The sequence below is a fragment of the Schistocerca serialis genome, chromosome 4 (genome assembly GCF_023864345.2).
Source record: "Schistocerca serialis cubense isolate TAMUIC-IGC-003099 chromosome 4, iqSchSeri2.2, whole genome shotgun sequence".
NCBI classification, from domain to species: Eukaryota; Metazoa; Arthropoda; class Insecta; order Orthoptera; family Acrididae; genus Schistocerca; species Schistocerca serialis.
This window is the reverse complement of record NC_064641.1, coordinates 122,881,968-122,900,305: the sequence shown is the minus strand read 5'-3', so window position 1 is coordinate 122,900,305 and position 18,338 is coordinate 122,881,968. Positions and strand designations below refer to the sequence as shown.

The following is an 18,338-nucleotide window of genomic DNA, read 5'->3' as shown; positions in this document are numbered from 1 at the left end:
TGTGTTCTGTTTGCTAAAAACTCTTCAATCCAGCCACACAGCTAGTCTGATATTCCGTAGGCTCTTACTTTGTTTATCAGGCGACAGTGCGGAACTGTATCGAACGCCTTCCGGAAGTCAAGAAAAGTAGCATCTACCTGGGAGCCTGTATCTAATATTTTCTGGGTCTCATGAACAAATAAAGCGAGTTGGGTCTCACACGATCGCTGTTTCCGGAATCCATGTTGATTCCTACATAGTAGATTCTGGGTTTCCAGAAATGACATGATACGCGAGCAAAAAACATGTTCTAAAATTCTACAACAGATCGACGTAAGAGATATAGGTCTATAGTTTTGCGCATCTGCTCGACTACCCTTCTTGAAGACTGGGACTACCTGTGCTCTTTTCCAATCATTTGGAACCCTCCGTTCCTCTAGAGACTTGCGGTACACGGCTGTTAGAAGGGGGGCAAGTTCTTTCGCGTACTCTGTGTAGAATCGAATTGGTATCCCGTCAGGTCCAGTGGACTTTCCTCTATTGAGTGATTCCAGTTGCTTTTCTATTCCTTGGACACTTATTTCGATGACAGCCATTTTTTCGTTTGTGCGAGGATTTAGAGAAGGAACTGCAGTGCGGTCTTCCTCTGTGAAACAGCTTTGGAAAAAGGTGTTTAGTATTTCAGCTTTACGCGTGTCATCCTCTGTTTCAATGCCATCATCATCCCGGAGTGTCTGGATATGCTGTTTCGAGCCACTTACTGATTTAACGTAAGACCAGAACTTCCTAGAATTTTCTGTCAAATCGGTACATAGAATTTTACTTTCGAATTCACTGAACGCTTCACGCATAGCCCTCCTTACGCTAACTTTGACATCGTTTAGCTTCTGTTTGTCTGAGAGGTTTTGGCTGCGTTTAAACTTAGAGTGAAGCTCTCTTTGCTTTCGCAGTAGTTTCCTAACTTTGTTGTTGTACCACGGTGGGTTTTTCCCGTCCCTCACAGTTTTACTCGGCACGTACCTGTCTAAAACGCATTTTACGATTGCCTTGAACTTTTTCCATAAACACTCAACATTGTCAGTGTCGGAACAGAAATTTTCGTTTTGATCTGTTAGGTAGTCTGAAATCAGCCTTCTATTACTCTTGCTAAACAGATAAACCTTCCTCCCTTTTTTTATATTCCTACTAACTTCCATATTCAGGGAAGCTGCAACGGCCTTATGATCACTGATTCCCTGTTCTGTACATACAGAATCGAAAAGTTCGGGTCTGTTTGTTATCAGTAGGTCCAAGATGTTATCTCCACGAGTCGGTTCTCTGTTTAATTGCTCGAGGTAATTTTCGGATAGTGCACTCAGTATAATGTCACTCGATGCTCTGTCCCTACCACCCGTCCTAAACATCTGAGTGTCCCAGTCTATATCTGGTAAATTGAAATCTCCACCTAAGACTACAACATGCTGAGAAAATTTATGTGAAATGTATTCCAAATTTTCTCTCAGTTGTTCTGCCACTTATGCTGCTGAGTCGGGAGGTCGGTAAAAGGAGCCAATTACTAACCTAGCTCGGTTGTTGAGTGTAACCTCCACCCATAATAATTCACAGGAACTATCCACTTCTACTTCACTACAGGGTAAGCTACTACTAACAGCGACGAACACTCCACCACCGGTTGCATGCAATCTATCCTTTCTAAACACCGTCTGTACCTTTGTAAAAATTTCGGCAGAATTTATCTCTGGCTTCAGCCAGCTTTCTGTACCTAAAACGATTTCAGCTTCGGTGCTTTCTATCAGCGCTTGAAGTTCCGGTACTTTACCAACGCAGCTTCGACAGTTGACAATTACAATACCGATTGCTGCTTGGTCCCCGCATGTCCTGACTTTGCCCCGCACCCGTTGAGCCTGTTGCCCTTTCTGTACTTGCCCAAGGCCATCTAACCTAAAAAACCGCCCAGCCCACGCCACACAACCCCTGCTACCCGTGTAGCCGCTTGTTGCGTGTAGTGGACTCCTAACATATCCAGCGGTACCCGAATCCCCACCACCCTATGGCGCAAGTCGAGGAATCTGCAGCCCACACGGTCGCAGAACCGTCTCAGCCTCTTATTCAGACCCTCCACTCGGCTCTGTGCCAAAGGTCCGCAGTCAGTCCTGTCGACGATGCTGCAGATGGTGAGCTCTGCTTTCATCCCGCTAGCGAGACTGGCAGTCTTCACCAAATCATATAGCCGCCGGAAGCCAGAGAGGATTTCCTCCGATCCATAGCGACACACATCATTGGTGCCGACATGAGCGACCACCTGCAGATGGGTGCACCCTGTACCCTTCATGGCATCTGGAAGGACCCTTTCCACATCTGGAATGACTCCCCCCGGTATGCACACGGAGTGCACATTGGTTTTCTTCCCCTCTCTTGCTGCTATATCCCTAAGGAGCCCCATTCGCGCCTGACGTTGGAGCTCCCAACTACCAGTAAGCCCACCCTCTGCGACCGCCCGGATCTTGCAGACTGAGGGGCAACCTCTGGAACAGGACAAGCAGCCATGTCAGGCCAAAGATCAGTATCAGCCTGAGACAGAGCCTGAAACCGGTTCGTCAGACAAACTGGAGAGGCCTTCCGTTCAGCCCTCCGGAATGTCTTTCGCCCCCAGCCACACCTTGAGACGACCTCCCACTCTACCACAGGTGAGGGATCAGCCTCAATGCGGGCAGTATCCCGGGCAACCACAGTCGTATTCCGATCGGGGGATGCGTGGGACGAGCTGGCCGTCCCCGACAAACCCCCATCCGGAACCCCACAGCGATGCCCACTGGCAACAGCCTCAAGCTGTGTGACCGAAGCCAACACTGCCTGAAGCTGGGAGTGAAGGAATGCCAACCTAGCCTGCATCTTCACAGCAGTTGCAGTCCCTATCCATGCTAAAAACTGTTGTGCAAAGAAAGTCTGAACTAATCTACAGAGAGCGCAAACCAATCGACACAAAATTTAAACGGTTGTTAAAATACAAGATTGCCTAATTAATGCAGTAATGCTGCTATTTGCGCACTGCTGACACTGCTCGGCGGCGGAAGGAGACTACGCGATTTTACACTATTCAGGTACTAAAACGCGATGCTACAACTCTCAAATACTATAATACGCCCGAAATTTATGAATTAAACAATTCAAGTGCCAAACACACGCAAATAAAGTAAGAATTAAACTATGTAACGAATGAGTGAGCTAGGAGTATACGACTTGCTGTTGCAGCTGCTTATCCAGCGGCGGCAGGGAGCACACTGACTGTGACCAACCGACACTGGCCGTTCAAAACAATAACAGAAGACAAACGACTACGCGAATTTACACTATTCAGGTACTAAAACGCGATGCTACAACTCTCAAATACTATAATACGCCCGAAATTTATGAATTAAACAATGCAAGTACAAAAACACGCAAAGAAATTAAGAATTAAACTATGTAACAAATGAGTGAGCTAGGAGTATACGACTTGCTGCTGCAGCTGCTTATCCAACGGCGGCAGGGAGCACAGGATAGGGTAGCATGGAGAGCATCAAACCAGTCTCAGGACTGAAGACCACAACAACAACAACAACAGGTGTTTCAGCTGCTGTCGCGGCTAATCTGCACATCAGTAGCAGTCAAATTGCGCCAGAATCGGGAATTGCAAAAACGACAGTGTTAGCGCCATCTAGCGGGCCAACCATAGCGCCATCTGGTTTCCCCCTTCAAGCTAGACAAGTTTCGTTCTTTGTAGTTTTTTCGTTTGACACTTGTTTCGTGAGATATTTGGCCCAGTCACTATCACTGGACCACCTTGTATACATTTGAGATATGGTACCTCTACTTTCATGCTTAACTGGGACACGCCTAGTAATTTTCCTTCAATAAGACGTTATCCATTGCATGACATTGTTTCTCTGAAATTTACATGAACTTATGTGGAGGTTCCTTTCTCTGTAGGCCACTGGAAATCGGTGTGATAAACAATTTAGCCGACATCTTGTGAGACTTATTTTTGACCTATTTTGTATCTGTATCGATATTTCTATGTCTGTTTGTAGTATTGCTTATGTATAATGTTGTATCTTTCATGGAAGTTCTTTGACTTTATATATATGCGAGGGTTGTTCAGGAAGTCCGATCGGTCACGAGATGGAAACCACAGTGAAAACCAAAAACGTTTTATTTGCAACAGTTAGGTACACCTTCCACCTACTTCTCTACATAGTCGCCGCTCCAACTTTGAGTTTTGTTGTAGTATTGTATAAACTTTCCAATATCCTCTTCATAGAAAGCAGCCGCCTTTGCTTTCGGCCAGTTATCTGCACTGGTGTGCAGCTCGTTGTCTGTGGAAAAATTTTGTCTTCATAGCCAGCAGGTATTGTGAACAGGGATGAGACTCAGGGGGAGCCAATTACGGACTGTATTGTGGATGATCAAAAACTTCTCATCGGAAACGCTGCAGGAGCGTCTTCATCGGCCCTGCAGAGTGCAGCCGAGAATTGGCATGAGGAAGGTACTGCTCGACAGTTGTGTTATGTGGGCTGCATAACACAGGCGAAATCTCTAACCTGGCCATCATACTCTGTGGGAGACGCTATTCCCTACTCATCTTTACGTGCTCACTGTCATTCAAAACCGAAAAGAGCGATGCGACATGATCAACGGGCATACTAGAGACAGTACCCAATAGATCTGTGCAAAGCTTTACCGGATTTCCGCAGTGGTTTCCATTTCGCGACCGATCGGAACTTACTTTCTGGACAACTCTCGTATATCAGTTATGTGAACTTTTTAGCGGTGTTCTTTAGATTATGCTTGTGAATTTAAATAACTGCTGAAATGATTGTTATTTAATGTATTGTAAATGACTTGGTACATAGTTAGGGAAGGATGTGGGGAAGCCCCGCGGCTATGGAAGTAGCCTGGTGGAGTGGGAAAGATGTGGTTGGTGCGCAAGTGGCAGCTCGTCCTTTGTGACGGGTAAGCAGTGTGGGCTGAGCAGTGCTGTGGTTAACGCATCGCTAGCAGCAGCGGATAATTGTGGCTCATATTCATGATGTTTTGAGGCTAGAAGAGCTTATGGCCCTCGGATGCCACATTTGGTGATCCCATCATCATGGCATGGCTTTTGGGCCTATAATAATATAATTTCGATGCCAAGAAGATTTGTAACAGGACGAGGCCAACAGTATTGTTATGATTGCATCGCTGCACCGTTAATAGTTACTGAAAATTGCGCCACCAGTGCTGCCAGCCTTCCACTAAATTGTTTACAGTTGGAACTCTGTTTGTGGACAAGGTATTTGTGAAATTTTCGTTGATTTTAATAATAATTGTGTTGTTGCTAAAAACTCTATCTTACGCCCGTGATTATCCTTAATCACTAGCCTGGGCAAGAATCCTATCCTAGTGAATTTCACTCCGAATGTCCTAATTTATTATGAGAAAGTGTTTGAACTTAAATATAATACTGTGTTATCATTTGCACAGCCAATAATATTTATGAGTAAGTCAAAATACTACCTATGAAAGCACATTTGTTATTTCAAGAGTTGTAGTTTGTTGTGCTTTACTTAATTAATAATTAATGATAAGAATACTTACCATTTCTCATACATACTGTGGTAGTTTTGTTAATGAGCATGATTCTTCAAATCATGAAAGTTTAAGCGTCCTCATGTGTTAGGATAGCTAATGAAGCAATGCAAAGGCTCCTTCAGAGCCAGTGTAGTCAGATCTACATTCTGTTTAGTTGCTTCAAATCGAGTTTAAGGATTAACTGTTTGCAGTGTTATCAATTGCAATGCACGTTGGTTAATGCACAGGCATGGAGACCCTGTACTAAGCAATACAGATCGCCTGATTAAATTTCAGAATCATTTCAACCTTTTCCTGTTGAGTATTGCTATTAGTTTCATGTGTGTCGGTAATTGGCTTTATAAACTGTTACACCTAGTTCATTTAAGGTACGTGTTGTTGAGAGGTATATGTTACTGTTTACTATCTCACTGGCCATTTGTTTGTTAGTAGCACAGTTACCTGCAAGGTTAGGTTACTGTGTTGTGGTAGAAACAGATGTAAGTGTGAATGTGTGTCAAAGAAGATTACGTTTACCTTAGCACTGCCTTCTGCTTTAACATTTTGCTTGACACAAGAACGCCTAATTAGGCTGGTGACCTTTTTTAATATATGATGTTACAGCTTGCTTTTGTGCTACGAGGAAGTCTACTCCTGAACCACCGTTTACTATTGATTAATTGATTATACTCTGCTGGAGTGTTTCGGAAACGAATCCCAGTTTGATTGCTCTCTTTCCATTAGGTTAATTCACGGTCACAACTTCGAAAAATTCCTCGCACAGGTATAACGTTAGCATGCTAACAGAATCTTCCGTTGGTTCTTAGAAGAACAACATTATAATAAATGAAAAGCACCAGTTTGCTTTTGTTCTACAACATTACTTTTATTGTGTTAACCAGTAGAAGTTCGTCAATGTTCTAGACGTGTTACTTCTCTTCCAATGTTGTTTGCAAACATTCTAACTTATTTGGTGACAATACTCTGTAAATGTCTGAAGATGGCCTTGTGAGCCGAAAACCGGTTACACAATAAAAGTAATATTGTAGAACAAAGCAAACTAGTGCTTTTCATTTATTATAACGTTAGCATTGGTTGCCGTTTGAGGTGGTCAGTGGTACCGTTACAACCTCGCAACTGACATCCGACCATGTCTTTTGAGTGCTTCACTTTTTTTGTCAGGCAATGTATCTACAACCACGAATGAACAGAGAAATGCAGAGCGACTCACCACTCCTATCCCCTCCATGGCGAAGACGACAGTGCTGAAGAAGAGCGGAAAGCGTGCGACGTCCACACTGAGGGGCAACTCGCCGGGGTCATTCAGGTCACGAAGCATGTAGTAGAGCGTGCAGGCGAAGCCCACCACGATGCAAACGTTGGCAGTCGCCGAGAAGGGCACCAGATACTTGAGGTTGCGCAGCAGGCAGCTGGGCACCAACGGCAGCAGTAGCAGGACCGTGTAGATCCGGATGTCCAGCTGTGCCCACGGGAACCACTGGTCGCATACCTGTTTGAGGAGACAGAGTGTACACGTGAAGGGTGATCACTAATGGACTTCTAGTGTAGATGCAGTGTGGTCACGTAAATGTACACGTCCAGCTGCAACCACGTGAACTGCAGGTCACACAATTGTTTGGCGGGGTGGAATGACAGGTAAAGCGTCATTGCTAACGAACCTCTAGTGTAGATGCAGGATAGATGTATAGAAGTGCGTGTCCTGCTGTGCCCATGGGAACTGCTGGTCACGCGCATGTAGAGTGAGGTAGAATGTACACATGAAGAGTCATCAAAAATGGCTCTGAGCACTATGGGACTTAACATCTATAGTCATCAGTCCCCTAGAACTTAGAACTACTTAAACCTAACTAACCTAAGGACAGCACACAACACCCAGCCATCACGAGGCAGAGAAAATCCCTGACCCCGCCAGGAATCGAACCCGGGAACCCAGGCGTGGGAAGCGAGAACGCTACCGCACGACCACGAGATGCGGGCAGAAGAGTCATCACTAATGGGCATAAGGTGTCAGTTAGTTACATCTTTCATATATCACCCTTATACCAAAATGATGTGGAACGAGCCAGTTTTACGTGATATACATTGATCAGCCAGAATATTATGGCCACAGACTTGCTATCAATATAAACCCACTCAGGCGATAGTAGCGTCACCTGGGGAGGCATAACTGCTAGTCAGACACACGCATGATGCATCAGTGAGTGTGCTGTCCGTTTGCAGAATGGGGAAGATGCGTGGTCTATCTGAGTTTGACCAGTGACAGATTGTGAGGGCCTCGAGAATCGGCAAGAGCATTTCGGAAACTGCAAGACTTGTCGGGTGTTCGAGGAATGCTGTGGTGAGTGTCTTCAACACGTGGCGAAACCAAGGTGAAACCACGTGCAGATGTCATGTGGTTGGGCATCTAAGTTTCGTGACAGATATAAGATGTAGTAGGCTGGGCAGACAGGTAAAACAAGACAAGTGCCACACTGTGGCTAAAGTGAAACCACGTCCAGACATCCTGTGGTTGGGCAGCCACACCTCACTGCAGACGTCAGACGTTGTAGGATGGGTAAGCTGGTACAACAAGACAGGCGGCGTGCAGTGGCTAACGTGAAACCACATCCAGACGTCATGTGGTTGAGCGGAAACCCCTCGTTATAGATGTCAGATGTCATAGGTTGTGCAGGCTGGTAAAACAAGACAAATGGCGCTCTAACATCAAACTTAAATGATAGGCAAAGTGTGTCTAGACACTCAGCGCATCGAACACTTTGAACACTGGGCCTCTGCAGCTGACGACCCAGCATTTGCCAATATTAACACCACAACATTGGCAAGTGCGACTAAAATGTGCATGTGACCAACGGCACTGGACGCTGGCGCAGTGGCAGCGTGTCGCATAATTTGATAAATACCGATATATTTTTCATCATACAACGGAGAGGGCGCAAATCCGTCCTCTTACAACCGGAAAGCTACAAGCTACTTGACACCAGTACTACAAGATGGAGACAAGCTGTCGGCGGCCCAATTATGCTCTGGGGAACTTTCACGTGGGCATCCATGCATCCAGTGGACCTCTTGCAAGGCTGGACGGCAGTGGCATTTTTCAACAGGATAATGTGCCATGTCTCAAGGCTAGGAGGGTGACAGAGTGGTTAAGGAACACACTGGCTTGCTCCAATCGATACCTCGGCTCTCCAGTTCTCCAAATCTGAACCTGATCGAACACATCTGTGATGTGATTGAATGTGGCGTCAGAGTTCATCTTCCCCCTTGGGAATTAGGTAACTTGTTGGAGCAGATGTTGTGTGAAATACCTTCTGAGACATATTAAAGCCTCACTGCTTCCATACCACAACATATCCGTAGCATACTGGAAATTAGATAGGTGGTCACAATGTTTTGGTTGATCAGTGTATATACATGAGTAGTGTTAACATTAATGAACACATTTTGTTGGAACCTACTCATGTAACAACACAACTTTTTTCTTAACTAGCTACCAGTTTGAACCAAGAATTAGTCAGTAGAGTAGAAGGAACTGTTCAGGTTGAAAACTTGATTCGCCATCTACCACACATTTTACGTTATTGGAAAAATCATTAAAAATTTTTGTTGTTACATATTGAACTCCTTTCTCAGCCAGTGACACTTTTAACAATGGGTAATGAAGGTCATTTGTCCCTGTATTGTTGTGGGTATGTACATCAATATTCTTCTCAGATTGTGATGGTGTGGATACAGTCAATGTGCACGTTCGTCTGTGCCCACAAGAATTGCGGTTCACACAGTTGTGGTGTGATATTGAGTGTACAGGTCAAAAACCATAACAAGTGAACATCTTGTGGAGATGCAGATGCACGTGTCCCTTTGTGCCTGTGGGAACTGCAGTTCACACAGTTGTGGTGCGATGTGGCGTGAACAGGTGAAGAGTCATCGTTAATGGCCATCATTAATGGCCTTCTTGTGTAGATGCAGATGCACTTGTCCAGCTCTGCCTGTGTTAACTATGGGTCATACAGTTGTAGTGCGATGTGGAGTGTACAGATGAAGCGCCATCACTATTGGCCTTCTTGTGTAGATGGAGATGTAGATGTCCAGCTGTGCCTGTGGGAACAGTTGCTCACACACCTTTGCGGTGAGGTGGAGTGTTCACATGAAGAATCATTAGTAATGGCATTCTGGTGTAAATGGAGCGTGGTCATGTAGACGTGGAAGTCCAGCCGTGCCAACTGGGTGTGCTTCTCGCACACCTGTGCAGAAGGGTGGAGTGTACAGGTGATAAGTCTTCACTAATGTGATAATGCTTGTTAAGAGGATCATGGCCATGTAAAAATTGCATTTAAAGTAGTGTCCATGGGTATTGCTGATCACACAACTGTGGATCGAGGTGGAGTGTACATGTGATGAGTCTTTACTAATGGGCAGATGTTTGTAGCAGCAGCATGGCCCTGTGTGTGTGTGTGTGTGTGTGTGTGTGTGTGTGTGTGTGTGTGTGTGTGTGTGTGTGCAGATAAAGCTGTGCATATGGAAACAGCTGATCAAAGCTCTTTGCACTTAGACACAAAAAACACATCAGTAGTGTTCCATCACTGTATTGACGAGCAAGTCCAGCTAAAGACAGGAAATCCCTCTTCATACCCTCTTGTACTGAATGGAAAACACGGGAGTGTAAGGCGGATGGAGCCAAAGAGAGACGATAGAAACTACCCATTATCAAAGTGATGAAAACCCTTAATACAGGGTGTTACAAAAAGGTACGGCCAAACTTTCAGTAAACATTCCTCACACACAAAGAAAGAAAATAAGTTATGTGGACATGTGTCCGGAAACGCTTACTTTCCATGTTAGAGATCATTTTATTACTTCTCTTCAAATCACATTAATCATGGAATGGAAACACACAGCAACAGAACGTACCAGCGTGACTTCAAACACTTTGTTACAGGAAATCCTCAAAATGTCCTCCGTTAGCGAGGATACATGCATCCATCCTCCGTCGCATGGAATCCCTGATGCGCTGATGCAGCCCTGGAGAATTGCGTATTGTGTCACAGACGTCCACAATACGAGCACGAAGAGTCTCTACATTTGGTACCGGGGTTGCGCAGACAAGAGCTTTCAAATGCCCCCATAAATGAAAGTCAAGAGGGTTGAGATCAGGAGAGCGTGGAGGCCATGGAATTGGTCCGCCTCTACCAATCCATCGGTCACCGAATCTGTTGTTGAGAAGCGTACGATCACTTCGACTGAAATATGCAGGAGCTCCATCGTGCACGAACCACATGTTGTGTAGTACTTGTAAAGGCACATGTTCTAGCAGCACAGGTAGAGTATCCCCTATGAAATCATGATAACGTGCTCCATTGAGCGTAGGTGGAAGAACATGGGGCCCAACAAGGCATCACCAACAATGCCTGCCCAAACGTTTACAGAAAATCTGTGTTGATGACGTGATTGCACGATTGCGTGCGGATTCTCGTCAGCCCACTCATGTTGACTGTGAAAATTTACAATTTGATCACGTTGGAATGAAGCCTCATCCGTAAAGAGAACATTTGCACTGAAATGAGGATTGACATATTGTTGGATGAAACATTCGCAGAAGTGTACCCGTGGAGGCCAATAAGCTGCTGATAGTGCCTGCACACGCTGTACATGGTACGGAAACAACTGGTTCTCCCGTAGCACTCTCCATACAGTGACGTGGTCAGCGTTACGTTGTACAGCAGCAACTTCTCTGACGCTGACATTAGGGTTATCGTCAACTGCACGAAGAATTGCCTCGTCCATTGCAGGTGTCCTCGTCGTTCTAGGTCTTCCCCAGTCGCGAGTCATAGACCGGAATGTTCCGTGCTCCCTAAGACGCCGATCAATTGCTTCGAACGTCTTCCTGTCGGGACACCTTCGTTCTGGACATCTGTCTCGATACAAACGTACTGCGCCACGGCTATTGCCCAGAGCTAATCCATACATCAAAAGGGCATCTGCCAACTCCGCATTTGTAAACATTACGCTGACTGCAAAACCACGTTCGTGATGAACACTATCCTGTTGATGCTAGCCGGCCGCGGTGGTCTAGCGGTTCTAGGCGCGCAGTCCGGAACCGCGCGACTGCTACGGCCTCAGGTTCGAATCCTGCCTCGGGCATGGATGTGTGTGATCCTTAGGTTAGTTAGGTTTAGGTAGTTCTAAGTTCTAGGGGACTGATGACCACAGATGTTAAGTCCCATAGTGCTCAAAACCAATTGAACCATTTTTTGTTGATGCTACGTACTGATGTGCTTGATGCTAGTACTGTAGAGTAATGAGTCGCATGTCAACACAAGCACCGAAGTCAACATTACCTTCCTTCAATTGGGCCAACTGGCGGTGAACCGAGGAAGTACAGTACATACTGACGAAACTAAAATGAGCTCTAACATGGAAATTAAGCGTTTCCGGACACATGTCCACATAACATCTTTTCTTTATTTGTGTGTGAGGAATGTTTCCTGAAAGTTTAGTCGTACCTTTTTCAACACCCTGTATAACATTAGAGCAAATAATGAAGTTTATAGCAGTGGGACACGGAAGGTGCGGTAAGGATAAACTTTAAAAACATTTCATTTCAAGGACACACAGATTATTGTGACGTTGATTTGCATCCGGTGGCAAGTGAGCTACATGCACGCAGCAGTTGACTCGGTGGGAAATGGGCAAAGTATAAACAGGCCCTATATTCTGGCACTAGTTACGGGAACAGCCGGCACACACCTGGATGTCGCAGGTGTGGCGCAGGCTGGACGCAAAGAGACAGAGAATGTACGTAGAGAGGCTGTGGCACCTACTCTGCGGTATCACGCTGTAGTGATAGCCGCCATGTTTTGTGTAGACATTCTGTGGCTTGAAAGCGAGACTGCACGAGTGCGAACTTGTGTGAAAAGCAGTTCCCGAATTCATTTTCGGAATCATGCACGCCATCTGCGCAGCGTGTAACTGCATGCACAGAAATAATATAAAACAAATATTTCTTATTTCAAGTTAGTTAGGTTTAGAAATGTTATGCGTTAGCCCAGGAAGAACTTCCCCGCGTTTGACTTTAAGTGAATGTGTGAATTTATTATTTTACGCTAGATTTCTATTGAAAACAAGCAGCTGACAGAGACATGGATTATTCTGACGAGAAGAGAAAATTGGTTTCTGACAAATATCATTCGCATTTGTTCTTCAAATCATGAAGACGCGTTTTTACATGAAGTAAATGACTAATGGCCACTGTATAACAATGCTGTGCCTAGTATTTTCGATGTTTCAAGTTAGCTGCAAAAAACTAATGTCCAGTGGTGGCTACCTGCAGAAAGAATGTCAAACGAAAGTGTTTGCAGGAAACTCGCCTATTGTGTAGGTTGGAGTATCTTTGTCTAGTTTTGTTTTGTTTTGTCTTGAATTTGAAAAGAGTTGTACATACAAATGAAATTAATGCCACCTTCTGTAGAACGTCAGCCTCTGTAACTTAAAACTGGAGTAGTGTTCATTGACCTGTCAGCAGCTTATGACACAGTGTGGTGCGAGGGCCTATTATTGAAATTTTTGAGAGCAATATCTTGCAATACTCCAGGCAACCTCTTAATTAACATGTTAAGCAATAGGTGGTTTAAAGTACATCAAGAAGAAGAGAAAAGCAGATGGCATGTACTCAATGACGGATTACCTCAGGACTCTGGTCTTGCTCCAGTGTTATTCAACCTCTATACAGCTGACCTGCCGAAAATTTCAATATGCAGATGACCTGGCAATTTCATATCAGAGTGAAGACCTTTCTGAATGTGAAGAACTCCTAACGAACAGCCTTACTAAAGTTTATGAGTATTTTGAGACATGGAGACTGAGACCAAATGTTTCTAAAACCGAGGTAAGCCACCTCTCTAATCGCCTTTCATCAGCAAAGATCAGTCCACAGTTCGGCCCTCTTTGCACAGTCAGATACAACGAAAGCCCAAAATACCTGGGAGTCACTCTGGACAGAACTTTAACATACAAAAAATACCCTTCCAACTTGGTCAAGAAGACACAAACACGAGTGAACCTTGTGAGAAAGCTGGCAGGCAGTACATGGGGAGCAACCACATCAGTCCTCCGAGGAGCATCCCTTGCAGTGATATACTCTGCAGCGGAATACTGTGCACCAATTTCGCTCGGAAGCGCCCACGTTGTGAAAGTAGCCGTCCAACTGAGTTCAGTTATGAGAGTAATTAGTGGTACAGTACGGTCTACACATACTTGCTGGCTACCATTGTTTTCAAACATCAGTCCACCAGACCTCCGTCGAAAGACTGGTCTTTACAACCCCTGTCAGCAAGTTTCTGAAAACAACTCGATCTTAATGACAATTTGCTATCACTGCTTAGGAAACGCCTCAAATCTAGAAGACCGGCATATGAAATGGAAGTCCAAATGCTATCCACAGGATTCAATCAGGAAGCAAAGTGGAAATGTGGGTGGCAAGCTACAAGAAACCACGAAGTTGTAGACAATCCAACAGTTCCAGTTCCAGTCTTCCACCAACCAAGGGAGGTGTGGGTGCAGTTAAACAGATATCGGACTGAAGAGGGTAGGTGCCAATACAACATGCACACTTGGGGCTTTTCAAGTGACAGTGTGTGTGACTGTGGTGACACCCAAACAATGAGCCACATTGTGAATGAATATCCAATCAGACGCTTCCGTGGTGGCATTGAGAAGCTCCATCAAGCATCCGACGAGGCACTCCGCTGGATCAAGTCCATCAACATCGGAGTGTAGTCTGTGTACTGTATATAATTTCACATGTTCATTTTTATATATATTTCTTTGTTTTGCTAAATGTGTATTACTGTAATTTTTGCATACGATAATAACAATAATAATTTCTGCGAAAGTTAACCACATGTAAGTTGGCAACAGTGCATAAATATGTCCGATTCCAGTTCTTTCTGTGGGAATCTTTCGTAAGTTCTTTAAGAAATAAATGTTGAGGTAGGAAGAAATGTTTTGATTTATCGGTATTCACGAGGAAATGGCACGTAGAAATACGAGTATCCAGGTTCTATGTGAGGAGTCAAGGAGAGCACTTGTTCACAGCAGCTTCTATAAGGTCTGAATCCACTTTGTTCAGGCGATATCATAGCATTAATTTGATCTTGGATTCGGTTTAGAATCATTCTTTCCAATAGCTTGTAAGCACAGCTAAGTAATATCGGGTCGAAGTGTTCTGAAGCTGTTCCTTCTCTCCCTGGATTTTGGATAGCGATAATTTCTGCTCTTTTAAATTTTTTGGGTAATGTCGCTGTAGGGAGAATTTCGTTAAAAAGGCAAACTAGCCAATTTCGCGTTACCGGTCCACTCTGCAGAAATTGGAAGTATTGTAAGTCTAGACAACCTAGTCTAGACAACCTACCAAAACATCAGTTCACTCTGAAGTGATACTTGGCGTCTCTTTTAAATATGTCTAAAGACGTACCTCTTCCTCTTGTTTAAGGGTTGTGAGATCACAATAACCTGTAAATATGATAGAATTAAGCTGCCTGAAATGTAACTTTATTTTTATTCCTATCACTTCAGAAAGAGTTTTTTGTTAACACATTAACTTTATTTAAATATATGCTAACGTGGTAGTAACCATACTTGAGTCCAATATTAGTGCCACTCCTCCAACTTGTTGTTGTTGTTGTCGTGGTCTTCATCCAGGGACTGGTTTGATGCAGCTCCCCATGCTACTCTATACTGTGCAAGCTTCTTCATCTCCCAATACCTACTGAAGCCTACATCCTTCTGTATCTGCTTAGTGTATTCATCTCTTGGTCTCTCTCTACAGTTTTTACCCTCCACGCTGCCCTCCAGTACTAACCTCCGAACATGTCCTAACAACCGATCCCTTCTTCTGGTCAAGTCGTGCCACAAACTCCTCTTGTCCCCAACCCTATTCAATACCTCCTCATTAGTTATATGATCTACCCATCTAATCTTCAGCGTTATTCTGTAGCACCACATTTCGAAAGCTTCAATTATCTTCTTGTCTGCACTATTTATAGTCCATGTCTCACTTCCATACATGGCTACACTCCATACATATACTGTACTTTCAGCAACGACTTCCTGACACTTAAATCTATACTCGATGTTAACAAATTTCTCTTCTTCAGAAACGCTTTCCTTGCCATTGCCAGTCTACATTTTATATCCTCTCTACTTCGACCATCATTAGTTATTTTGCTACCCAAATAGCAAAACTCCTTTACTACTCTGTCTCATTTCTTAATCTAATTGCCTCAGCATCACCCGACTTAATTCGACTACATTCCATTATCCTCGACATCCATCTTAGCAAAATTAAATAAATGAAAATTCACGAAATTAAAGAAAAGGATATTGATGTGTAATGTTCCTTATCTTCAAGAAATTTTTGTCCTGATTCCAAACTGGGCTTGGACTTTGCGAGTTTGTAATACACTGACGGAAAAAAAACTAGCACCATGAATAAGGAGTTGAGCAAAATGAGCGAAATACTTCTAGGCATGTTTCTACATCCAAAACATGTCGCCTATTCGAATTTCGCGTCAGTCGCGAAAGAGTCGCGATAGTAGCGCCACTACGAGGATGCAAATCAGGTTTGCTTTAAATACACGCTGTGGCGATCGTGAGCGTTACTTACCTTTAAGACTGGACGTGGTGAGTTGATGTTACTCAAGAACGCCTTTAAGACGACAAAGACGCCATTATCAACACCTCACTGATCTTTAACGAGCTCGTGTAATAGGCCTACGGTAAGCTGGATGTTCCTTCTGCGATACTGCACAAAGAGGTGACAGGAAAGAAACCATTGTACATTATTGCTGACAGCGGTGATTACGGGAATGTATGGTCGAAAGAAGACCGGGCTCCGGAAGGTCACGTGGTACTACCGAGACGGGCAACCATCGTGGTCGCCTTATGCCTCCGTCACATCGTACTGCATCTGCAGGAGCAATTTCAGCAGCAGATGGCACCACAGTGGCATACTGAACTGCTACAAATCGGTCACTTCAAGGAAAGCACTGAGTCAGACCCCTTGTGGCGTGCGTTTCAACGACCCCAAACTACCGCCATCTGTGACTTCCGTGGTGCCAAGGGAGAACTCATTGAAGGAAAAGGTGGAAGTTTTCTGATGAAAGCCGGTTCTTCCTCAGTGACACTGGTGGGAGTGTGCTGGTTAAGACGAGGCCAGTTAGGGCCTGCGAACAGCCTGTACGCTTGCTACATACAATGGACCTGCACCTGGAGCTATGGTCCGGTTTGCGAATTCGCGTGTGAGAAGGAACAATCTCTTGCTTATTCCACGCACCATTGTGCTGCCATTCGTGAACAGCACTCCAGGGATGCTTTCCAACACGATAACACTCGCCCACAAACCACTGTTGGAACCCAAAACGGCATACAGAGTGTCGGTATGTTGCCTTGGCCTGTTCGATCACCGGACTTATTTCCAATCGAGCACATTTGGGACATCATTGGACGACAACTCCAGCGTCATCCACAAACAACATTAACCGTCCCTGTACTGATCGACCAAGTGCAACGGGCATGGAACTTCATCCGGCAGCTGTACAACACAATTCATGTACGTTCGCATGCTTGCATTCAACTTCTGGCGGTTAGACCGTGATTAATGTACCAGCATTTCATATTTGCAATAGTTTATCTCCGCTGATATGAATCTGTGGTCTTACAATGTTATTCACTTAAATATGTTATCTAGACAAATGTATTTCCGAAATTTCATTACTCTACATTCATTATTCTTCGGTATTATGAATTTTTCCCGTCAGTGTAATTCCAAAGGTAGGGAATATTTAATATTAATTCAGCTGATGCGTTTCAGTTACTGTTGTGCGTGTAAAACATTATCTTTGGCCTCTAACATCTGTTGATTAAATTATGTTACTTTTGAAAATACTCTTTTGAATGAATTTTAATATTTCACAACAGTTCTCTTTGTTGATACTTGAGAAGATTTTGGAATTAGCCAAATGAATTGATCCCCCATGAAACCTGTTATCTTATTATGGTCTTTAGTTGTTATAGATCTTCAATAGATGGTAGCAAAATGTGGAATGGTGAATTCAACTGATTTCAACATTTGAAATTTTTCTTACAGGAATCCCAAAATACAATTTCGGAGGGATTGTGTTGTTACAATGGAATCAGTAAGCTTTCAGAAATACTGTGCTGTTATTACAGTTACGTCCTTAAGCATAAGAAAAAAATTGAATTCACTTTATATACATTTAACTTAGTGTCAGAGAGTTAGTTGCTATGTGTCCCGATCGACTTTGCTTCGACAGTCGAATACGAAATTGTATCAAACTCTGCATGCCGCCCTGCTTTTCGGCACAGTCATCGGGCGTCGCAGATTTGCTATGTATGCAACAGCTTTGTGACTCAGTACTGGACAGCTTTATTATAAAGATACAACGTTGATAAGAAATATCTAGGCAGTTTGTGCATAGACTGAATGCTCATTGAGAACCTGAAGTGAATCCATTATGAAGCACAAAGCATTTACCATAGATACGGAAGTAGTTTTGGACGGACCTGATACAAATTGAATAGCAGTTTGACGATCACTTCTGAATAATGACGGCTTCAATTTCTTACTCTTAGCAAATGAAGTTATCACATGTGAGAATCAGTTACCTAATAATTATCATAGTATACTGCAATCATAAGTGTAAAACGAACTCGTCAACTAGCCGTAAACACTG

At 44.0% G+C, this 18,338-nt stretch overlaps 1 protein-coding gene across 1 annotated transcript in view; it reads right to left on the bottom strand.

The window, feature by feature from the left end:
- The window catches only part of LOC126474310 (proton-coupled amino acid transporter-like protein pathetic), a 129,911-nt gene that overhangs the window by 43,950 nt on the left and 67,623 nt on the right, over positions 1–18,338 (bottom strand). Inside the window, exon 6 of the mRNA XM_050101776.1 lies at positions 6,800–7,078. Within this exon, the coding sequence (XP_049957733.1) occupies positions 6,800–7,078 (279 nt within the window). The remainder of the gene's footprint in view (positions 1–6,799; positions 7,079–18,338) is intronic.